Genomic DNA, 23,530 nt, shown 5'->3' with positions numbered 1-23,530 from the left:
TGCGGGAACACCCCCTGCTGCCCCTCTCCCCGCCCCTCCACCAGCTTGGCTGTTCCCTGAGGGCCCCGTGCCCACGTGCTGGCCTCCCCCGCACAGTCCTCGCTCTCAGGGGCCTGCGAACCTTCAGGGTGTGGTAGTCTTTGTACTTGTACTTCAGGGTCCGGGGAGCGTCTCCGGTGGCCCAGAACAGCTTGCTCCACCAGTCTACCTCCTGGTCATGCTCGTCCTGGCAGGGAGAGGGGGCGTTTCCTGGGGAAGGGGCGCGGGGGCTTCCTCTGCCCCACCCCTCCCTGGGCTGCCCAGGGTTATGCCTTATTCCCTGAGGCTGAGCCTCCGTCACCTCAGCTTTGCTGGACTTGAACCAGAACTTTTCACAGAGGTAACCTAGGAGCTGAAAAATGACTGCACATGAGCGAGGCGAGGCCCAGCTGCCCAGCCCACCCATCACCTCCCACTTCCCAGAGGAGAACGGACTCAAGGTCACGGCCTCCTTCCCTGGCTCCCTTCCCATTCACAGAGACCTCTTAATTCAGGGGTCCTCGGAAATAGGATGGGGGCCTAGAAGGAGGGGAAGGTTTGTTCTAGGTTCTCGTTGCCCGCAGCCCAGATTGAACTCTGGAAGGCTCAGAAGTTCAGAGCCTTAAGCCCCACCCCAGGCTTCTGGATCCGAATCTGCATTTGCTCAGGATGTCCCAAGGATTCCTGTGCATTCAAAGCCGACAGGCGCGCTCCAAGGCAGCAGTTCTGAAGTTCAGGGACACTGGAATCACTTGGGGTGGGGTGAGGTATGAAAGCGCTTGTCAACTCAGTCGTGTCCGACTCATTGTGACCCCATGGACTGTAGCCCACCAGGCTCCTCTGTCCATGGAATTCTCCAGGCAAGAATCTGGAGTGGGTAACCATTCCAGGGAATCTTCTCCAGGTGATCTGACCCACCCAGGGATCAAACCCAGATCTCCTACATGGCACGATTTTTTACCATCTGAACCACCAGGGAAGCCCTTGAAAAAAAAAAAGAGAGATTGATGCCACCTGGGTCCTACCCCCAGCAATTGGTCAATGGTCTGGCCATCTGGGCTTTTTAAAATTCTTGAGGAACTCTAATGTGCAGCCCAGGTTGAGAATCGCTGCTCTTGAGTTTCCCTGAACAAGTAGGCCTCACCCTGGAGGCACAGACCTCAGAGCTCTGTTTAATCCACCCTCCTCAGGCACAAGGGCCATTTCCTGAAATGGCACGGGGCCTCTGGCCCTTCACTCACCTCCTGGTACTTTTTCACCGACAGCGCTGTGTGGAGAAAGTGCAGTCATGAGTCTCAGGAGAGAGGATGAGGGGGAGGAGGAGGGGCACCCCCGTGCAGGGTCAGCCCGTGAGTGAGGCCTGGGGAAGGGCAGGGAGAAAGGGTCGTACTTGGGGGCCGCGGGGGCACGTAGTCCTCGGCCCAGGGGTCACAGAAGTAGGGCTGCAGAGAGTGAACATTGGCCTGACCCACCACGGTCTCCTGGCCGAAGTCCTGACTGTCCACCACCTTCAGCACCAGCGGCAGTGCAAAGTTCTCCTCCGTGGGCATGTACTGCAGCGCCGGGACAGGCCAGGGCGTGAGGCTTCCCGTGCGACGGGCATCGTCCCAGCCCTCGCCCACGGTGTCCTTACCAGTGTGAGAAGGAGGGCTGACTGGGCAAAGTTGGGATTGGTCTGAAAGTCCCTGATGGGCTCGGTCTGCAGGGACTCCTCCCAGCATTCCACCAGGAGCCGGGGCGAGCGCACCTGCTTCATGTTGCGAAGGCCCCAGACCAGCATCTGGCGGGATGGAGAGTGGGTGGGGGCGGGAACAGGCGGTGCCTCTGTACCGGGGTCCGGCCTGGCTGGGGGGCCTGCAGGGCCGGGGCACGAGGCTCGCCCAGGCCCCCTCTCCTGTGGGGAGGAGCGCTCGTGCTCCAGGCCTGGGCACCGTCCTCTCTCCTCCATGATGGAGGTGCCGCGTTTCCTCCCTTGCTGCCCGTCTGGCCTCTAATCGTTTCTCTGGGAGGAGTTCCTGATGCTGGCTGCCTCCCAGGCCTACAGCAGCTGGTGTGGCCCCGGGCTCCCAGGCATGGCAGTGCCCTCTAGCTGGTGGCTGACTTGGGCCCCACAGAACTCCATGGCCAGTCAGCACGATAGTGCCCTGAGATCTCGCTATCTGTGGCCCCCCACTGGGCACCCCGCGTGCGGTCACCCCCTCCTCAGAGAGCTGCCTCGGGGCAGAGTGGGAACCAGCCACCTGGCCTGATGCGGGCTGTGGTGCTGGGAAGACCTGACCATCGTCCTCTCTTGGCCAGGTCTGTGGCAGGCACCGAGGTTCTAACATGGGGCCCTCCATGCTACTCTCAGAAGAGGCGAGAAGCGTCCTGGCATTTGGAGTCTGGCAGGGCCGGGCCCAAACTCTGGTGCTGCCACGGAGCCCCTGTGTCGCCGCGCGTGGGTGTGTTATTTCTCAGAGCCTGAATTTCCTTCTCTGGAAGGTGATAGTCCCTAATTTTTGCTCAGGGGCCATGTGAGGCTCACACACAGTAGGCAATGAATGCTAAAGCCCTTTGTCTACGACCTGCTGGGTGCCGAGCCACTCAGTCGTGTCCGACTCTTTGTGACCCCCTGGACTGTAGCGCACCAGGCTGCTCTGTCCATGAGATTCTCCAGGCAAGAATATTGGCGTGGGTTGCCATTTCCTTCTCTAGAGGATCTTCCCAACCCAGGGATCGAATCCGTGTCTCTTACGTCTCCTGTATTAGCAGGCAGGTTCTTTACCACTAGTGCCACCTCATGATATTTTGCTGCTGCAGAGATCTGCATTAAAATACTGCAAAATAGTCTATCAGAGCTTTTGCCCTTCACGTCTCTCCTGTCCCTCTGTGTCTCTCACGGGGTATCTTCTTGGGGTCCAAGCTTTGGATCAGGTAGGCAGAAGGCACAAGAGGGTCAGCAGAGAGTGCTCCATGATGCTCAACTGCTCTGGGGACAGCTTGTGCCCCACCCACCCGCCTGCCCCGCTCCACGCTTTGTCACCTCGATAGCCATTTTCCTGAGCGTGGGCTGGATGCTCTTGGGCAGGATGTAGATGCCGTTCTTCCAGGGCACACTTAACATGGGCAGCTGCTGTCTGAGGCTCTGAAGGGATGAGGCAGGGGAGCAGGAAGCTGAGGCCCCATTGCTCTGGTCCTACTCTCCCCCCTCCCCCCCTCAAGCAGGACCCTGAGAGCGCTCAGCTGAGGCGGCCCTGGAGCCCTTTGGGCAGAAGCTAGTGGCAGAGTCATGGAGAGGCCGGGCAGGTCGGCACCTCCCACCCAGCAGTGTCTGAGCCAGGGCCCCCCAGGGCTTTCTTGAGGAACTGGGCTTGGGGGCTGCCAGTTGTGGAACCCATGGCAGAGGAGCGGGGCAGGGTGGGGGCGCTGGGCACCCCACCTCCCAGCTGGACCCCCTCTCCTGGCACCTCAGTCTCAAGGATCAGCTCACAGGACGCCAAGATTTCGCCCTCTTCGTCCTCCAGCCCTTTTACAAGGGGGTGCCACCTCATGGGGGGCAGGATCCGGTCTTGGGCGTCCAGCCAGACCACCGGGTGCCACATAGTCCGTCCCCACAGTGTCTCACTGCCCTGGAGGGAAGGGGTAGTTCACAGAAAACGGGGGCCAGGCTGGCAGCATCCTGGCTCCTCCCAGGACTCTGACGCCGCCACGATCAGGGCTGACATTTATGTTCTCAGGATGTGCTCTGCGAATCGGCCTCACTGAGCACTTTCTGAATATTCTCCTCCACAATAATGACTCCTCACAGGAATTCCCTGGTGGTCCAGCGGTGAGGACTCCTCACTTCCACTGCAGTGGGCATGAATTCAATCCCTGGCCAGAGAACTAAGATTCCTTCATGCCGCGTGCATGCATGAGTGCTTAGTCGCTCAGTCGTGTCTGACTCTTTTTCAACCCTATGGACTGCAGCCCACCCGGCTCCTCTGTCCATGGGATTCTCCAGGCAAGAAGACTGGAGTGGCTTGCCATGCCCTCCTCCAGGGGATCTTCCCCACCCAGGGATTGAACCAGCATCTCTTACGTCTTCTGCACTGGCAGGCGGGTTCTTTACCACTAGCAACACCTGGGAAGCCCTGGTCATGCCGCACAACAAAGCAAATAAAATAAGATGAATAAATACAGTCTCCTCAGAGCTCTGCCCAGCCCAGCCAGCCTCACCTGGGGGTCCCGCTGCCACAGTTCCAACACCACACACGGCGGGCCCTCTCTGGTGTCCTGAGGGTTCTCGTACAAAAGGAGGTGCTGAAAGATGAGCGTCTGGGCCCATGTGGGGGCTGCGGAGCTCTTCAGGGTTTGGGTGCGCTGGCTGTGGTTCAAAAAGACCAGCCTGATGAAGGGCCCTGGGGGTGGAAGTTGAGGAGGTGGTGCCTTGGACCTACTAAGTGAAGCCCTCCTCTCTTCTGGCCGCTGGCACCACCGGACCCAGCACCCAGAGAGGCTCAGTCCCACCAGCTGCAGCCATTCCAGAAGGCCACCTCAATGTTAGGCGCAGAGCCTGTGGGCTGATAGCCAGAGGCCACCTTAAACTGTCATGGCTGGGGTCCAGGCATCACAGACTCAGAGTGCCCAGTGGCTTCTCTGGAGGGGTTCTGGGGGCCAGGCTACATGTACGTGGCTGCTCTTCCTCATTATCAGCAAGTGGCCTTGGCATCAAGGGACATCAGAAGTCCCTTTGGAAGAGGCTGGTGGTGGTTTAGCTGCTCAGTGGTGTCTGACTCGCTGTGATCCCATGGACTATGTAGCCCGCCAGGCCCCTCTGTCCATGGGATTCTCTAGGCAGGAATACTGGAGTGGGTAGCCATTTCCTCCTCCAGGAGATCTTCCCCACCCAGGGATCAAACCTGCGTCTCTTGAATCTCCTGCACTGCAGGTGACTTTTTTTTACTGCCGAGCCACCAGGGGAAGCCCTCTCGATGCTCCCAATGGACACAGCTCCCAGCAGACACCCACTGCCCCGGCTAGACCCCGTCTAGCACTCTGGCTCCTGACAAACAGGGCCACTGCCAGCCCAGGGCACCTGAAATCTCCATGTGGGGCTGGAAATTGCCAAACCTCATCCCCACCTGTCGTTTGCCCCCTGCAGGGGACATGTGGTGCCCAAGCCTGTTGCCCTGTCTCTCGCCTGCGTGTCTCCTCCTCCCCCTCGCTCCTCAAGGCCCAGCTGAGTGGCCTCCTCTGGCTGAAGCCTCCCCTTCCCGATCTCACGGTGTTGGGACACACGGCGAGACTGCTCCCATCCTGTGTTCCCTGCTCCTGCGTCTTCTCCCCAAACCAGGGTCACGAGCTGCAGGGGGCAGGGATCTGCAGCTCTGTCACCGCCTTCCTCGCCATCCTTTACACTGCTGGGTGGTCAAGTGGGGGGTCCCTGAGAGGCTGGTGGAGAAGGGGTGCCCTTGCCTACCCTGGAATGTCTCGACATGGCTGGACATCAGGTTCCGGGCCTGGTAGATGTAGCAGAAGAGCTGGTAGTAGTGGGGCTCTGGGAAAGAGAGGAGCCATGTCTGCCACCTGCCTTTAGGACCCCAGCCCAGGCCCCCTGCTCCCCGCCCTCAGGCACGGGGGGCCTCTGGGGCCACCCAAGCAGACTGTCCGCTGCATGCTCACTGTTGAAGACGCAGTAGATGAAGGGCAGGTTGGGCGTCTGGGTGACGGCTGGGGGCGCCCTCCAGACACGCCTGAGGCTGTCCAGCCTCCGTGTGGACGACACTGTGTCCACCTCTCTCTTCGCCTGCTCTTTCATATCTGTGCTCTGTGCCCAGGACAGACTCCCTGAGGCTCTTGGTGCCTTTCTTGTCACCTCCAGTGCAGGCCCAGGTCACCCTTCTCCCCAGCCAAAGCCCAAGGATGTCCCCTCCACCACCCCACAGCGGTCGCTGCGTTGGACCACACAGGGCACCTCCGGCTGCCTGCCCCACCAGGCGTGCCCTGGCTCCGGAGGCAGGGTTGCAGGAGGGGAGACCCCTAGTCCACTGGGGCTTTACCAATGATCCCTCCAGGAGGAATATGGGTGCAATGCCCTTGACCTTGTTGGGGGCCAGCCTGCGGTGCCAGCAGCGGCGGCGGAAGCGGCTCTGGGGCTGAGGGTTCAGGTGGAACTTGGAGCCGAAGACGCCGTACTCCCAGCCTGCCTCGTCCTCAGCCAGGCCAGGGTGGTGCTGCAGGGGGAGCGCAGATGCCCTCTCACCACTGTGGCTGTGGCTGTGGGTGGGCGCCCTCTGCGGGCCCCCCTCCCGCCCTGTGGTCCCACCGGTCGCTGCCCAGGCGGCCCCTCACCAGCTGCAGGAAGGAGAGGGTCTCCTGCTCGTGGCTCAGCCGCCCGTGGTCCCGGTAGCGCACCCGTGCCCAGCGCCGGCGCCGGCGTGAGTAGTAGGTCTTCTCCACCGAGTTCCAGACCTGGGGCAGCCCCGAGGGTGGGATGCCCACGCCGTACTCCCAGCCTGCGGGGCCAGGACATGGCCCGTGGGTGCCCAGGGGCTCAGGGGCCTGGATGGGCCTGAGACAGGCCCCGGGAAGGGCAGGCCAAGGGGGCAGTGCAGTCCCTCATGTCTAGGTCTGTGGCCACAGGGAAAGGTGTGGTCACACAGCATCACCCAGTGGGCAGAGCCCAGCAGCCCATCTGACAGATGAGGAAGGTGATCTCACAGATGTCCCGGGACCCGCACGCATCACCCAGCTCATGAGTAGCAGAGCCTACACCCGGAGCCCCGGTCTTCCGACTCCTAGCCCGTTCATTGCCCCTTCCCTGGGGCCACTAGGCTCAACCAAGCTCTGGACTTGACCTTCATGTGCCCAGGAGGCATTCAGCATGTGGGCTTCCCAGATGGAGGCAGTGGTAAAGAACCCGTCTGCCAATGCAGGTTAGACAGAAGACACTCAATCCCTGTGCTGGGAAGACCCCTGGGGGCATGGCAACCCACTCCAGGATTCTTGCCTGGAGAATCCCCACGGACAGAGGAGCCTGGCCGTCCATGGGTTTGCAAAGAGTCGGACACGACTGAAGTGCCTTAGCACGCATGCACACACCTGTCTTAAAGCTGGGGCCGATGTCTGTGGCAAGTAGGGAGGCCCCACTCTCTGAAGGCTGGGGACCCCAGGGACATAGGCCCACTCTACCCGAGAGCTTGGCGGTTTTTAGCTCCAGACCCTTCCGCCCTCAGCCAGCATCCAGAGGACTGACCCTCATTGTCCACTGCGTGGTTCAGCTCCACAGCCCAGGTTTGCTTCACGTGCCAGCCCTGGGGGCACTTCACAATCTCCCGGGCCTCCACGGGCTCTCCATTCTGTGGGTGGACAGACAGGGCGAGCCTACTGCGGCTGTCATGGCCTCCCGCCCCAGGAGCAGACAGTGCTTGTTACAGCTAGTGCCACCCGACTGTTCACTTAATACGCTTTTATGGGTTTGCCTTTCTGAACGGTACATGCATTTTTAAAAGGAAACTTTATATAAGCACCATCAGTTTTATATAAACTTTATATAACCACTCACCATAAATAGGAAATAACCATACGTATGACTATGAAAGTAAAGTAGCATGACTGAATCTCAGGTGGATGCTGCTGCCTGCCCACACCCAAGTCAGCTCTGCCCTTGTGCAGAGGAGACCAGCCTGTGAGATGTGAGTTAACCTCACTGTCCAGTCAGAAGTACATCAAGGCTGTATATTGTCACCGTGCTTATTTAACTTATATGCAGAGTACATCATGAGAAATACCAGGGTGGATGAAGCACAAGCTGGAATCAAGATTGCCCGGAGAAATAATAACCCCGGAAATGCAGTTGACACCACTCTTATGGCAGAAAGCAAAGAAGAACTAAAGAGCCTCTTGACGAAAGTGAAAGAAGAGAGTGAAAAAACTGGCTTAAAGCTCAACATTCAGAAAACTAAGATCATGGCATCTGGTCCCATCACTTCATGGCAAACAGATGGGAAAACAATGGGAACAGTGACAGACTTTATTTTGGGGAGCTCCAGATGACTGCAGCCATGAAATTAAAAGACGATTGCTCCCTGGAAGAAAAGTTATGACCAACCTAGACAGCAGACTAAAAAGCAGAGACATTACTTTGCCAACAAAGGTTCATCTAGTCAAGGCTATGGTTTTTCCAGTGGTCATGTATGAATGTGAGACTTGGACTATAAAGAAGGCTGAGCGCCAAAGAATTGACACTTTTGAACTGTGGTGTTGGAGGAGACTCTTGAGAGTCCCTTGGAATACAAGGAAATCCAACCAGTCAATCCTAAAGGAAATCAGTCCTGACTATTCATTGGAAGGACTGACGCTGAAGCTAAAACTCCAATACTTTGGCCACCTAATGCAAAGAACTGACTCCTTGGAAAAGACCCTGATGCTGGGAAAGATTGAAGGCAGGAGGAGAAGGGGACGACAGAGAATGAGATGGTTGGATGGCATCACTGACTCAGTGGACATGAGTTTGAGCACTCCAGGAGTTGGTGATGGACAGGGAAGGCTGGCCTGCTGTAGTCCATGAGGTCGCAAAGAGTCGGACACGACTGAGTAACTGAATTGAACTGACCCAGTAAGCAGCCTCCAGCCTGCACGTGCGTGTGCTCAGTTTGCAGTTGTGTCGGATTCTTTGTGACCCTATAGACTGTAACCCACCAGGCTCCTCTGTCCGTGGGATTCTCCAGGCAAGAACAGTGGAGTGTTTCCTCCTCCAAGGGATCTTCCCAACCCAGGGATTGGACTTGTGTCTCCTGCATTGACAGGTGGATTCTTTACCACACAGCCACCTGAGAAGCCCACCAGCCTCCTGGGGCTCCTTCTATTTAAGTTCAGTAAAATGAAACAAAATTTGGGAATTCCCTCGTGGTCCAATGGTTAAAACTCTGAGCTTCTACTGCCGGAGGCCCAGGTTTGATCCTTGGTCACAGAACTAAGATCCCACAAGCTGTGCAGGGTGGCCAAATAGAAAAGAAGCAAAATTTAAAGTTCAGTTCCTCACTTCCACAAGGGCCACATTTCAGGCACTCAACAGCCACACGACAGTGGAGATACAGAACATTTCTATCATCACGGAAAGTTCTCTTGGGCTCACAGACTTAGAAAATGAACTTACGGTTGCTGGGGGAGAAGGGATAGTTAGGGAGTTTGGCATGGACATGTACACACTGCTGTATTGAAAATGGATGATCAACAAGGACCTACTGGATAGCACAGGGAAATCTGCTTAACGTTATGTGCCAGCCTGGATGGGACGGGGGTTTGGGGGAGAACAGATACATGTGTGCACGGCTGAGTTACTTTGCAGTCCACTTGAAACTATCACAACATTGTTAATTGGCTTTACTGCAGTAAAAAATAAAAAGTTAAAAAAAAAAGTTCTCTTGGACAGTGTTGGTTTAGACCAGCCCCAAACAGTCTCCTTTTCTGGGTAAAAGCACTGCCTTTGCACGGCGGGTGGAGACACTCTGTCATTCTTCCAGTCCCACTTAGGGTACCTCTTCCTGCCACCTCGGGATACAAACCCCATCAGTGCTCACCTGGGTCCCACTGATCCAGCGCTCCCAGCTTCCAAGCCCCCCTGGGAGCATGGATTGTCCCCCACGCCCCCTACTCACCACATCCGTGTTGGGGATGGCGGCAGGTACCCAGGCCCCCGTGGCATCCCGGCGCTGGTTCTCATACACCTCCTCCAGCACCTGGCTCTTGTTGATGTCTGTGTCCAGGAGCAGCCTAGGGGCGGTGAGACCCCAAGTTCCCAGCACACCTCCCTGAGCTTACCGACCCCTGGGGTCCTCCTTCGCTGGCCAAGCACTCCCATACCTGGCAGCAGCACCTGCTCTGGGCAAGGCTGGGCAGCGGGGCCTAGCATGCAGGGTAGGGGGGCGGGCAGGCCCCCCCGGGACCAGGCTTCAGTGGCTGTATGCCTGCCTCCCTGAGTTGCTGCCTACTGGCCCTCCTGGGTAAAATGAAGTGCCAGCTCCAAGGTTGCCTGTCCAGGGGCACCCAGGCTCCAGGCCCCACGCCCCAGCCTCACCTCCTCTGAGGCTCCACTGTCCACGGACCTTCCCAGTGCCATCCATGGGGCTCTTTGAAATCTTCCTTGGGAAGGGCCTTGTGCCCCATGACATCCGAGAAGTTGGGGCAGTGCTGCAGAAACTGCTGTCCCCACTGGTCCTTAAACTTGGCCTGGTTTTCGTACTGAGAGAGGGGAAAACATCAGTGCCCACAGCCCCCTCCGCACACCCAGCACCCGCCCAAAGCCTCCTACCCTGGGCTGTACGTGCCTCCTAGAAACATGGAGCCAGGCAAGAAAGGGCGTGGGACCTGCCTGGGGGCAGGAGCTGTGTCGTCACTTGTGATGGGACAGCACCTCCCCTGCTGTCCGTCAACACAGGCAGATGCCATGAATCAAGTGCTCATGTGGCCAGGCCCCTTTCAGCCACACTCTCCCATTTCACAGGTGATGAGGCTGAGGCTCAGAGGTCACCTCTACCCCAGGTGGCTCAGCCATGGAGGAGTGGAGTGGGGTGGATGCCTGCGTTAGAGCCTGCTGGTTGCCTGCAACGTGACCTGTCCTCCCCACGTCACTGGGGAACCCAGTCCTGCTCCACCACTGCCACTGGGCCTGGAACTTTCTTCCACATTCCCCCGAGGGACACTCAGCCTCTGTCCCCTGCACTCATCCTAACTCCCCTCTGTCTAGGCGCCTCCAAGTCCTGCCGTCTCTCCATCCACAGCATGCAACTTAGGAACCATGAAAACAGGTTTTAACTCAGTTAAAAAGTCTGAAGTGTTAGTTGCTTAGTCGTGTCTGACTCTGCGAGCCATGGACTGTAACCCGCCAACCTCCTGTGTCCATGGAACGCTCCAGGCAAGAATACTGGAGTGGGTAGACTTCTGCAGGGGATCTTCCTGACCCAGGGACTGAAGCCAGGTCTCCTACATTGCAGGCAGATTCTTTACCACTGAACCACCTGGGAAGTCTGAAACTCAAAACTTATTTCCCCTCTATTCTCAGGACCTTCTCCTGAGCCATGACCTCCCCCTTCTCTGATTATAGAGCAACCTCTGGCCGGCTGCTCACCTACCCCCTGGGTTTACCGTTCTGAGGGAAGATACCCCATTTCCAGTTCCTCTGTTTCAGAACTCCCCTTCCCCAGCTGGGGTGGGTAGGGGCCCCGGGCTGTCACGTTAATGATGGACAAGGACCTTGCAAGCAGTCAGAGCCTTACTCACCTCATGTGCCCTGGACTAACTGGGAGAAATTCCCTGTTAACCTCCATCCCAGTGAAAGTGACTGGCCCCAGGGGACCACTCAGTTGCCCTCCTGTTACCAAGGCCATGGCTTGTCAACAAGGGACTCCTTTAGTCTTTGTCACTTCCCTCTAGCTCCTTTTACGGTTCTCAGATTCTGCCAGCGATCTTTTCTCCACCTTCGGAGTTGGGCTGGTGCCAAGTCACCCTCCCGTGAGCCACCCCCACACCCCCACCCCCGCCTCACCCCCACTCACCGTCTCTGCATACACGACCACTTGGCCCTGGCGGAGCAGCTCCAGGTCCCTGCTATCAGTCACGTTGCCGAGCCACATGCAGACCCGGAGCTGGGCGGGGAGGGTGTCCTTCTCTCCTTCTCCCTCTGGGTACTGAGCCAGAGGCAGGTCAGCAACCACAGGGGTTCGGGCCCCCCGGGGGCAGGGCCATGGGTTAGGGAGGGGCACACACCCCTGCCCCTGCCCCTTCACCCTAGGCCCCGGGAGCAGGGGCTTCACACTGAGTTGGGTGACGGGCATCACTGAGGCTGGGGGGGGGTGAGGGGTGCAGGAGTGCGGAGGGGCAGGGCCGCTAGGGAGCCTGGGAATGCTCTGGGGAGGAGTGGAGCCGATGGTGACATTGACAGTGACACTTGCCATGTGATGTGCCATGCACTGTGCTAAGTACCACATGTGTCATGGATGCTCTAATGCCCACACACTACAGAGTGGGTACCTTCATCACCAGGCCCATTTCACAGAGGAGCAGGCTGAGGCCAGACACGGTGGGCCCCAGCTCACACAGCCAGTGAGCCACAGAACCGGGATTCAAGTCTCAGCGTTCTTGTAAGATAAGAAGGACTCAGATGGGCACCATGGGGATGGAGCCTTCCACGATGGCGGGAAGGGCAATGGGGAGCCAGGAAGTCTCTGAGAGGGAGGCAGGGTCTCCCACCTGCCTCCCTGGGGCGGGAGGGGGAAGGCTGGAAGCTAGGACTGTCTTCAGGGCAGGAGACTTGTGTTCAGTCAGCCTTATTTATGGATTGTATCTGATAGGAAGGGCTGGAGTCCAAACCTTAAAGGTATTAAATATGTAGATAGCAGCCAATCATGGACCAGGGGAGAGGGGACAGGGACAGGACTAGGTGAGGTGTGAGGACAATGGAGGGGACAAACTTGAGGAACATTTATGATGGGCATAGACTTGGCACCAGCTACATGCCGATGTTTCCAGGCTCCTGCCTCCCTCTATTTAAACCCCATTTCTCCTGGTAAAGGGCCCAGCAGAGAGGAAATGGGCATGCCCTCCAGAGGCTCATGGGGGCTCTCCGGTGTGGAGGTGGGGGGTTCAGGGCTTCTCCCTTGGGTTGTCCTGGGCCCTCTCCTCCCCTGAGGACCCCCGACCTCCCCACCTGCAGGAATAGGGTCTGTGTCTTCCCACAGAACCTGCCGGAGTGCCGGGCCCCGTCTGGGGAGAACAGGATGCTGTGGGCGGGCACCTGAGCATAAGCCACCCGCTGCTCCCGGGACATCAGCCAGATCATCACATCGGGGAGGTTCATCTGGGGCTGCGGGCGCAAGAGCGTCAGGCCTGCCTGAGTGGCCGGTACCAAGGCCTGTTCCCGACCGGAGTGTCCAGCACCCACCTCGGGGAGCACGGCATTGAGGCGGTGCAGCCAGCCCTCTGCGGTGGCCACCATGTCCCTGGGGGGCGCCTGCTTGGCCTTCTGGGCCAGTTCCTGCAGGAGGAGGCGGCGGAGCTTCCACCTGTTCTTGTCCAGGTCGGTGGCTTTGGGCTGACTGGTCATGCAGGGCAGCGGCCGCCTGTGGCAAGGACCGGGAGAGCGGGGGCTGGTCTCTCTCCCATCTCACCTGCTCACCACCCCGCCCAGCCTCAGTGTCCTCCCTAGACTGGAGAGCTTGCCCTACTGGTTGGCCCAGCTGACTAGTCCTCTGAGACCAAGTTGGCCGTAACAGCTGGTCGACCTGGTGGACCGGCCTGCAGATGCAGAGTGCAGGCCTGGCGAGTGGGATGGAGCCCTTCCTGCCCTCCTCAGGAAGCATACTCACTGTGGGTCTGGCCCTGGGTTCTCATACCTCCTGCTCCCATCCTCCCAGCCCCCGCAGCGTGCCAGGCCCGTGCTCAGGACCTCCTCGTGGACAGAGGTGTGAGCTGTGAGACGGGGGCCAACCAAACCCGGGGAGGAGGAGATCTAAGTGGGCTGAAGGCCCGAGAGAGGCCTTACAAGGGCTCTTCCAGAACAGGCAGAAGCCTGACGAGGGCCTTGTGGCGAGGGGTGATGGAGGAGAAGGTGTGGGCTGGGACGTGCAGGGCTTGTCTGGACAGTGGAGAGAAGCTTGGTTTGATAGGAGCATCAGGCGTGATGTAGAGGGGACAGTGATGGGAGGAGAGGTCAGAACCATTTTGGAGGTCCCTGAATGGTAGAGAAGCAGCTCTGTTATTTGGAGAGAGATCTGAGCTTATGTTCGCTACGGAGGCAGGGGTGCGGGAGGGAAGCGGTGGGATAGTTGTTCTGTAGGGTCTGGTCTGCGCCCCAGGCTCTGTGTGGACTTGACCTAGCTCAGCCCTAGCCCCGGGGGTAGGTGCTCCCCGCCCCTACTTGCAGTCCTCCACCAGCTCCCTCAGCAGTTTCTCCCACTGCGGAAGCAGAGCCGGGTCCCTCGGATTCCTCATGGACTTCAGGGTGTCCAGGTTGGCCTTCTGCCCAGCAGGAGAGAAGCAGTGTGTGAGTGTGGGGCTCCCCTGGGACAGGCTGATTGGCCTAGGATGCTTTCAGCCAGGACTTGGGGACCTTTGAGTTGGTGATGGACAGGGAAGCCTGGCGTGCTGCAGTCCATGGGGTCACAACACTCCATGCTCCCAAGGCAGATGGCCCGGGTTCCATCCCTGATCAGGGAACTAGATCCCACATGCTGCAACTAAGAGTTCGCATGCCACAACTAAAGACCCGGTAGACAAATTAAAAAAAAAACAAAAATAGACCTGGGTCTGTCCCTGGCCCCCCTCACTCCCCTGCCCACACCACTCACCAGGCGATCCCGCGTGAACTGGAGGAGGTTGAGGCAGTTCATACGGAAGCCGACGTCCTCCCAAAAGGAGGTCACGGCCACAACGGGCTTGGTGTTGTACCAGGGCACGTAATAGTAGATGTTCCCTGAAACACAGAGCCACGTGTGTGGGGCGGGGGTGTCTGAGGGACACCCCGCACCGTGTCCCCTCTCAGAGGACCTTCCCTGGGCCATGCCATTCCTCTAGGGGGTGATCTGCTAAAGCATCCCAACTGGACCCCTCCCGCTGGAGGGTAGGCTGTGGGCCAGTTCAGGATGGATATGCTTTGATGAGCACAGATGGCCTAACGGGGCCCTCACGGTGCTCCACGTCACTCGGGCTCACAAGGTCCCCAGTTCACAGGTGGGAAAACCCACGCTAGAATGGGAAGTGGTTTCCCTGCGATGGCTCAGCTAGGTGGTATGACGCGGGCATTCAGTTCCAGAGCCTGTGACCCTAACTCAGGCGAGATACCAAGGCCCAGGTCTGCCTTGAGGTTGGGCCTTCCTTCTGGTGTCAGGAGGCAGAGGAGGAGTGGGCCCTGGGTTCAGAGACCCAGAGTTTGGTTAGGGTGGGCAGACACCTGACATAAAGGGCCTGCCCGTGCAGAGGAGTGGGGTGGAGGGGCAGGCATGGTCCAAAGCCACTGATGGGCCTGGCAGACTGGGTCCCCTGGCCATGATTCTTATTGAAACAAGGGCAGGGAAAGCTAGATGAAACACATGGTATTCTTTTTCTGAAACATTTTGCTGAGTTGAAATAAAATCCACAGGAAACCGAAAATAAAGTCAAAGCAGAAAGTCTGTGAGGCAAGTGGAAGCAAAGTGGACAATTGTCTCTGAGTTTCTGGAAAATCTTGAAGAACTGGCTCTTCTCTGTGACAACTGCCAGGGTCCAGAGGTCAGGAGAGACAGACGGGCACTGTTTGAGGTGGGCAGTCTAGGAGGACACCCCTGTGAAATAGGTTGAATTGCGTCCCCTATAAAGCTATGTTGGGGATTTCCCTGTGGTCCAGTGGTTAAGAATCTGCCTTGCAACGCAGGGGACTTGGGTTTGATCCCTGGTAGGGGAACTAAAATTGCACATGACTCAGGGCAACTAGAGAGTCCATGCACCACAACAAAAGATCCCGCATGTCTCAACAAAGACCTGGCACAGCCAAATAAATAACTAAATAACTTTTTAAATCCAGAAATTAAAAGAAAAAGAAAGAAAAGTTAAAAAATAAAAAGTCAAAAACCAGACAAAACTGTCAGTTAGGAGAAGGACAGCAGCCGTTGGTGTGGGTGGGGGGGTGGCAGGTTCAAGGGGCCCCTGGGATGTTGGGATTTCGTTTCATGGTCTGAATGTTGTTAGGTGGCTATGTTTGCTTTGCAATAATTCATTGAGCTGAATACTTTGGTTTGTGTACTTTTCCATAGATGTGTTATATTTGAATCAAAAGCCTACTCAAGAATTATTAAAAAAAAAACCACTGGGATCAAAATATATAAAATACATATAAATATATAAAATATATATATAAAATACAGGGTGTCAAATGGTGGAAAATGCTATGGAGAAGGATGATGTGGGAGAGAGAGAGGGAGCTGCCAGAAGTCTTTTAATAGAATAGTTACCTATGGCTTTTCCTAAAAGATCTGGAAGAAATTATGCAGAATGCAACCCAGAGAGATGAAAAATACAGAAGGAAGATTTAAAAACGTGTGGAACAGCATGAGAAGTTCCACAGAGGATAGAGTAAATTTGAGAAGGAGCTAGAAGAGAGAAGGGTAAGAGGTCGTTTTCAAAGAGAAAGTATCTTATAATTTTCCTGAATTGTTGGAAGGACACCAGTTTCAAACCCTCACACTGAGTGAATCACAGGAATGATAAATAAACAGAGACCCAGGACTGGGGCTCTCAGATGTGAGTGAGCCGACACAAGACGGCAATTTTCTTCTGCTGCTCTTGGATAGCATACAAAAGCAACAAGGAGAAGGGAAATAACTCCATTTTCAGCAAAACAAGGAGACAGATATAATCTGCAGGCTCAAAATACACATAAGGGCTGCCAGAATCAGCTGTGAGTGCCTGAGGAGCTGTGAGGGTTGAAGGGTGACAGAAGTCACCTGGGGGTGGGGGGTGAATGGCAAGACAGACAGCGGGAGCCACGGCGGGATGGGGGCAGAGTGCAGCTAAAAACACCCCCGGGATGGACTGAGGACCCAGACGAGGATACGTGAGCTGGCAAGACTCAGAAAAGGAATAGAAGAGAAAACAAAACATTACAGGAAGGAAGACGGCATGAAAGGAAGCCCAACAGGGATTAGACTCCACAGACAATCCAGCAAGAGGCAAAGAAATCAGAAAGGCAACCGGGGGGCCTCTCTGGTGGCCCAGTGGCTAATACTCTGTGCTCCCAATGTAGTGGGCCCAGGGTTCGATCCCTGGTCAGGGAACTAGATCCCACATGCCACAGTTAAAGATTCAGCATACCTCAATGAAGATTGAAAATCCCATATGCTGCAACTAAAACCCAGTGCAGCCAAATAAATAAAAGTAGACATAAAAGAAAAGAAAAATGACCAAAATAAGATAGAAATAAAGAGCCAAAAAGGATCAGGGAGAAAATGACAGATACAGAAGAAAAGGAAGGAGAATTGTTAAGCCCATAAATGAAGCCCCAATAGTAGAAAACCTGAACAATGGAACAGAATATTTAAAAACACAATTAAGAAAACCCACCTGGAAAAAGGATAATCCTTTTTAACAAATGATGATTGAAAAACTTAATACTCATATGAAAATTATTGATAATTCAAAAGGAACCATGGGCACCTTCCCTGGCAGTCCAGTGGTGAAGACTCTGCACTTCCACTGCAGGAGTCAGGGTTCCATCCCTGGTCAGGGAACTAAGATCCCATATGCTGTGCCATGGCCAAAATAAGAACCATTACAGCTCAATGTAAGAATTAAAACTGTAAAAATTTTAGAAGAAAAAGTAGAAAATCTTTCTGACCTTGAGTTGGGCAGAATTCTTAAATATGACACCATGAAAGAAAAAAAAAAAACTGAACTTCAGTCAGTTGAAAATGTTTGCACTTCAAAAGATACCATTTAAAAAATGAAAAGACAAGCCACAGACTATTTGCAAATCCTATATCTGATAAAGTATTTGTATCCAGAACATATAAAGAACTCTTACAACTCAATAAGACAAACAACCCAACTGAAAAAATGGGCAAAGACTTGAATTAAACATATAAACAAAGAAGACACATGAATGGTTAAGAGCATATGAAAAGATGCTCAGTATCATTTGATGTTAGAGAAATTCAAGTTAAAGCCACAGTAAGATACCTGGCCACAATAATAAATAAATAAACCCCAGAGAGGAAGAAAATGTTAGCAGAACCTATCTTACAAAGGAATTGTATCCTTGTAAAAGAACTCCTGCAATGTGATAATATCAAAAGACAAATGATGAAAGATAGGCAAAAACCTGAACAGTCCCTTCACTAAAGAAAGATATGTGAGCACGAAAAGACACTCAGTATCATTAGTGATTAGAGAAATGGAAATTAAAATTAAAATGAAGGGGAATTCCCTGGTGGTCTGGTGTTTAGGACTTGGTGTTTTCACTGCAGGGGCCAAGTCCCACCCCTGGTTAGAACACTAAGATCCCACAAGCCGCTTAGAGTGGCCAAAAAAATAAAAATTACAATTAGGTACAATTGTACCTAATCAATGATTAGGTACAAATCAAAATGATTCAAATGGTAAAGGCTGACAATACCAAAAGCTGACAAGGACTTTGAACAAGGAAACACATTGCTGTGAGCGTGTAAAATGCTATAACCACTTGGGGAAAATGTTAGGTATTTTAAAACCAATTCCATTGCTAGCTATTTTCCCAAGAGAAGTGCAAGCTCATTTCTACCAAAAGACTTGTACCAGAATGTTCACAGCAGCTGTATTCATAATACTCCAAAACTTGAATCAATCCGAATGTCCATAAACAGGGGAATGGATAAACTGTCATAGTCATATAACAGAATGCTATCAGATATAAAAAGGAGCCAAATATGAAATATGCAACCACACAGATGAATATTTAAAACACTTGTTGCTGTTTAGTCCCTGAGTAGTGTTCAACTCTCTTGTGACCCCATGGACTGTAGCCCGCTAGGCTCTCTGTCCATGGGATTTCCCAGGCAAGAATACTGGAGTGGGTAGCCATTTCCTTTTCCAGGAGATCTTCCCAGACTAGGGATCGAACCTGCATCTCCTGCATTGGCAGGCGGATTCTTTTCCACTGAGCCACCACCTAAAATACTAGGCTGAGCTAAAGAAGCTGTCGGAAAAAAAAGGTACCATGTGTATGATCTCATTTACATGAAGTTGTAAAACAAGCAAAACAAATCTATAGTGATAGAAAGCAAGCAATGATTGCCCCCAGCAGCTGGGGAGATTAACTGAAAAAAGGCACGTGGCAGTTCTGTGGGATGATGGGAATTTCTGTCCATGATGTGTATGTGGATGTATTGGGCTGGTCAAAAAATTTGAGTTTTTCCATAAGATGTTACAGAAAAACCCAAATGAACTTGAATGAGCCAAAATTCATCCAACTCACCTAAAGTCTGTGCATTTTATATTTCATAATACCTCAATAAAAAAAAGCCACCATTAAGAGAATGAAAAGCTTCAAACTTAGAGAATATATTTAGAACATACTCACATCTGACAAAAGATTATTCCCAGAATAAATAACGTACAAATCAATAAGGAAAAATAGAGCCAAACAGGATAATAGTTGGGCTTCCCTTGTGGCTCAGCTGGTAAAGAATCAGCCTGTAATGCAGGACACCTGGGTTCGATCCCTGGGTTGGGAAGATCCCCTGGAGAAGGGAAAGACCACCCACTCCAGTATTCTGGCCTGGAGAATTCCATGGATTATATAGTCCATGGGGTCACAAAGAGTTGGACAACTGCGAATAATACATAAAAGATCTTGACAGACTTTTTACAGATGAGGAAAGACAAATGTTTGTAAACATATGAAAAGCTGCTCAACCTCCATTTATAATCAGGAAATTGTAAATCAAGATCTTGTAACATACCTACCAGACTGGCAGGAATGAAATGACTAGGCAAGGTCAAGTACTGGTGAGAACGCAGAGTAATAAGAACTCTCATGCCACGCTGATGAGAGTGTAATTGGATATAATTACTTTTGCTTTGAATTTCTCTTCCACTCCTGGGTATATAATTTAGAGGAAGTCTTACACTTGTGACCAACAGATATGTACAAGAATGTTCACAACAACATTATTATTGTAGAAAAAAGATAAAACCTCAATGTCTACATATACCACAAAACTTGTGACATAATCATACAATGGAATATACACAGATATGAAAATGAACTTCAGTTATACATACCAATATAAACATTTACTATTGAGAAAAAATGCAAAACAGATGAATACACACTGAAAGTTTCCATTTATATAAAAATGCAAAAATAGTATGCTCTTTAAGTTAGCACACAAGGTGGTAAAAATAACAAAGGAAAGCAAGGATGTGATTATCATGAGACTCAGGGCTGTGGTTATTTCTTGGGTAAGTGGATCTGGGAAGAGCATACAGAGAACTTCAAAGATGCTGAGATAATTTTCTTCCTTTCTAAGAGAATTTCGGCCTTTTAATCTGGGTGATGACTTCATGGTACATATTTTATTATTGGTTTTAAACTACACATATGCATTTAATATACTTTTGTATATATTTCATAATTTAAAAACATGTAGAGGATTATGCTAAATGAACACAGCAGTTATCAGGGACCGTACATGGATTCTATGGATATGAAATGTCCAGAATAGGAAGCGGCAGAGAAGGGACTTCCCTTGTGGCTCAGATGGTAAAGAATCTGCCTGCAATGTGGGAGACCCAGGTCTGATCTCTGGGTCGGGAAGATCCCCTGGAGAAGGGAATTGCTACCCACTCCAGTATCTTTGCCTGGAGAATTCCATGGACAGAGGCTACAGTCCATGGGGTCGCAAAGAGTTGGACACACGTAAGACAGGAAGTAGATTAGTGGTTGCCTAAGGTTGGGGAAGTAGAGGAGAAATAGCAAATGACTGCTAGTGGGTGCAGGGTTTCTTTTTTGGACTGATGAAAATGTTGTAAAACTAATCACAGTGATCAGAGCACAATGCTGTGAATATACTAAAAAACTATTGAATTGTATACTTTGCGTGGATTAATTGTATGGTGTGTGAATTGTATTTGCCCCAAAATAACTGTTCTTAAAAAAACAGGCAGACAATTGGGATGCACAGAAAAGCTCTCGAGTGATGAGAGGGTGAAGCTGACAAAGATGAGATAGTGTTTCTCTAGAGCCATGGTCCTCAAACTTTAGCATGCCGCCCCTTACCTGGACAACTTGTTGAAACACAGATTGCTGTTCTGTTTTCAGATTCTCTAGATCTGGGGTGAGGCCAAGAATGTGCATTTCTATCAGTTCCCAGGTGATGCTGCTGGCCCAGGGACCACACTTTGGGAACCTTATAGTGCCCAATAAAAATTTCCAGTGAGCATATATTAGATGAAAAGATGGATGGGTGGATGGGTGGTTGGTTGGGTGTTTGGGACAGTGGATGGTTGGTAGTTGAATGGATGAATGCATGGATAAGTGGATTCATGGATAGATAGAAGGTGGGCAGCTCTTTTGGGGGAAATATAATCTACACACCATACAACTAATCCACACATGGCTGGATGAGGGTGGTTCAGAGTAGTAGGAGAGAAGATGGGATTGAGAAGTTGTGGTGTGGAAAGCATGGTAGAGAAGGCCTTGAAGTCAAAACCTAGTTGCAGCTCTTGTCATGATTCACCACTTACTAGCTGTGCAACGTTTGACAGGTGACTTTACTTCCCCAAAGCTCACTTTCCTCACATCTACTGTGGGTTAACAACGTCTGTGAATGTCCCTTGGGCTAAACACCGTAAAAGGGCCAACCCAGAGCCCGGCATGCAGTGGTCTCTCTCTACCATTCAGCTGGATCTGACTCTTACCATCGTATATCACTGGGCTGTACTGTGTGGTTGAGACGAGAGGCTTGTAACTCAGGTCCATCTTGTTTCCGTAGTGACCAATGCTGACTTCAAATTGGATCAGGTCCTTAAAGTCAGGCATCATGGTACAGGAAAGGAAGATGACGCACAGCCCATACTTCTGTCGGTTCTGGTGCTTCTAAAACAATAACCCCCAACATCCCCAGCATGTGAGTCAAGGGATGAACAAAGCTATAGAGACAGGCAGGGAGGCAAGCATGAGGTGCCATGTTTCTCTCCTTCACTGTGAGCCAGACCATCCCTGAACTCCTGCCCCCTCTCAAAATTCTGCCTTGACTCCCACTCACGTGGCTGATCAAGGGAAGTTCCTCCCATGACCTCCATCACCTGGCCCCTTCACCCAACCAGCCCTGGTCTTCTCTTCCTGAAGTCAGGCAGGAAGGTCTTCTCCTGGTCAGTCTAGGCTCTGAATTGGTCCACTCCCCCCCCCCCTCTTCTTTGGGTCTAAACGCCTCGCTTGGATGAGACTGAGTGTGGGGAGGACTTTGTGGTAGAGGATGCATTCACGTGCACATCTGCTCTTGGCTTTTCTCAAGCCCCGTCCCCCCACCATGAGCCCACCTTCTCAGGTCCTCTGTCATGTGAGCCCCTCTCTCATTTCTGTTGCCAACCTCTTCCCTACTTTTGCATTCTCCCATTCTGTTCACTAACTCAAATCTCTCCTGCCTTAAAAAATAACCCTCCCTCTCTCCTCTGAGCCCTTATTTTTCTAGGACTTGTTCTTGTCTCCTTTAACTTTGCAGCCAAGTTTTATTTATTTTTTTTTTGGTGGTGTTGCATGGCATGTAAGATTTTAGTTCCCCGATCAGGACCAGAAATCGAACCATGGCCCCTGCAGTGGAAGCACAGAGCCCTGACCACTGGACTGCTAGGGAAGTCCCTGCAGCCAGCTTTCTATAGACTTGTCTCTATGCACCATAAACAACTTCTCCCTCCCGCCTTCGGCTCCTCTCCTGACCCAAGGCTACTGGAGCGTTCCTCATTACCAGCACACACTTTTGGGTCCTCAGCTTTTCTGTCTGCCACGTTCAGACTGTTCTGCTCTCTCCTTTCTGCAACTCCCGTCCAGAGGCTGCCCCAGTGCTCCCTTTTGTCAGCTCCTTCTCCATCTCCCTGCAACGCGCCCCCCGCACCCCCACCCTTTCCCCTGCAATCTCATAGGCTGTGATTCTCAATGGGATCCAACCTCAGGTCCCTTCTCCTTTCATTGCATCTACTCTCCCCAGGGTGATTCCTCCATAATCTTGGGTAGATCCTGGTGTGCTGATGACAAATGTCTATATCTAGCAGGCTTAGGGACTGGTCCTCGTGGGTGTCTCACAAGCACAGGTCAAAGGTGGGATTCATCATGATAAATGGAATATTTCCCACCATATCGGTAAACAAAACACATCACAGTCATCAGTAATTGCAGCCACCCCTGATGGTGAGCTGGTGAGCCCTGAGCGAACTCAGGAAGGAAAGAATATCTGCCATCCAAAAGGTGTCAGACTGCAGCCACTCCCCATGGTGAACCCTGAGGAAACTCAGGATGTGAAAACACGGGATACCAGCCCCAGACAGGTGAGGTGCATATGAAAGGAATGAGGCCAGACTCTTGCATCTTCCCATACATAGAAAATACCTAAATTCCTTAACTGGAGATGTCTGGTTTTCCTTTAACAATGATCTTTTGATGTTCAGAATACCTGCTCTTTGTTGTAATACTTCTATATGACCTGGCTCCCCTCTTGCCTCCTCAGAGCAGTTCTTTCAGGGTTGAGATGCTGCCTCCAGGGTCTGAAGTCCTAAAAATTCCACTGAATAAAATACAACTCTCAACTGTCAGGTTGTGAATATTTTTGTTTAAGTTCACAATCATCTCCCCCGACCTGTTCTTCCTTCAGGGAGCCCATGTTGATGTCTGACCCCACCTCCCCACCTCCCCACCTGAGGCAGAAGATGAGAGTCAGCCTCACTTCTTTTGTCCTGTTGGTCAGTGACTTTGATCATTGTTTCCAAAGGGTCTCTGGTGACTGCTCTCTCCTCTCCAGCTCTCCTCGCCTGTGACTATGTCCCCATTTCT

General features: G+C 52.8%; 1 protein-coding gene across 3 annotated transcripts in view; it reads right to left on the bottom strand.

Annotated features, from left to right (window-relative positions):
* FER1L5 (fer-1 like family member 5) overlaps positions 1–23,530 on the bottom strand; it is a 53,710-nt gene that overhangs the window by 7,345 nt on the left and 22,835 nt on the right. For 2 of the 3 annotated variants that reach the window (XM_070474393.1, XM_070474380.1), the window contains exons 19-40: positions 21,406–21,583; positions 14,325–14,449; positions 13,895–13,995; positions 13,520–13,708; positions 12,920–13,097; positions 12,686–12,841; positions 11,535–11,666; positions 10,058–10,221; positions 9,639–9,753; positions 7,235–7,337; positions 6,331–6,494; positions 6,039–6,212; positions 5,662–5,806; positions 5,459–5,536; positions 4,216–4,397; positions 3,465–3,626; positions 3,041–3,142; positions 1,652–1,798; positions 1,409–1,571; positions 1,260–1,285; positions 341–391; positions 122–226 (exon numbers count right to left, since the gene is read on the bottom strand). In XM_070474393.1, the coding sequence (XP_070330494.1) occupies positions 122–226; positions 341–391; positions 1,260–1,285; positions 1,409–1,571; positions 1,652–1,798; positions 3,041–3,142; positions 3,465–3,626; positions 4,216–4,397; positions 5,459–5,536; positions 5,662–5,806; positions 6,039–6,212; positions 6,331–6,494; positions 7,235–7,337; positions 9,639–9,753; positions 10,058–10,221; positions 11,535–11,666; positions 12,686–12,841; positions 12,920–13,097; positions 13,520–13,708; positions 13,895–13,995; positions 14,325–14,449; positions 21,406–21,583 (2,940 nt within the window). The remainder of the gene's footprint in view (positions 1–121; positions 227–340; positions 392–1,259; positions 1,286–1,408; positions 1,572–1,651; positions 1,799–3,040; positions 3,143–3,464; positions 3,627–4,215; positions 4,398–5,458; positions 5,537–5,661; positions 5,807–6,038; positions 6,213–6,330; positions 6,495–7,234; positions 7,338–9,638; positions 9,754–10,057; positions 10,222–11,534; positions 11,667–12,685; positions 12,842–12,919; positions 13,098–13,519; positions 13,709–13,894; positions 13,996–14,324; positions 14,450–21,405; positions 21,584–23,530) is intronic. The other variant, XM_070474386.1, reaches the window with a different exon arrangement.

This window comes from Odocoileus virginianus, chromosome 2 (genome assembly GCF_023699985.2).
Source record: "Odocoileus virginianus isolate 20LAN1187 ecotype Illinois chromosome 2, Ovbor_1.2, whole genome shotgun sequence".
In the NCBI taxonomy this organism is placed as follows: domain Eukaryota; kingdom Metazoa; phylum Chordata; class Mammalia; order Artiodactyla; family Cervidae; genus Odocoileus; species Odocoileus virginianus.
The sequence above is the reverse complement of the archived record's forward strand: the minus strand, read 5'-3'. Positions and strand labels throughout refer to the sequence as shown.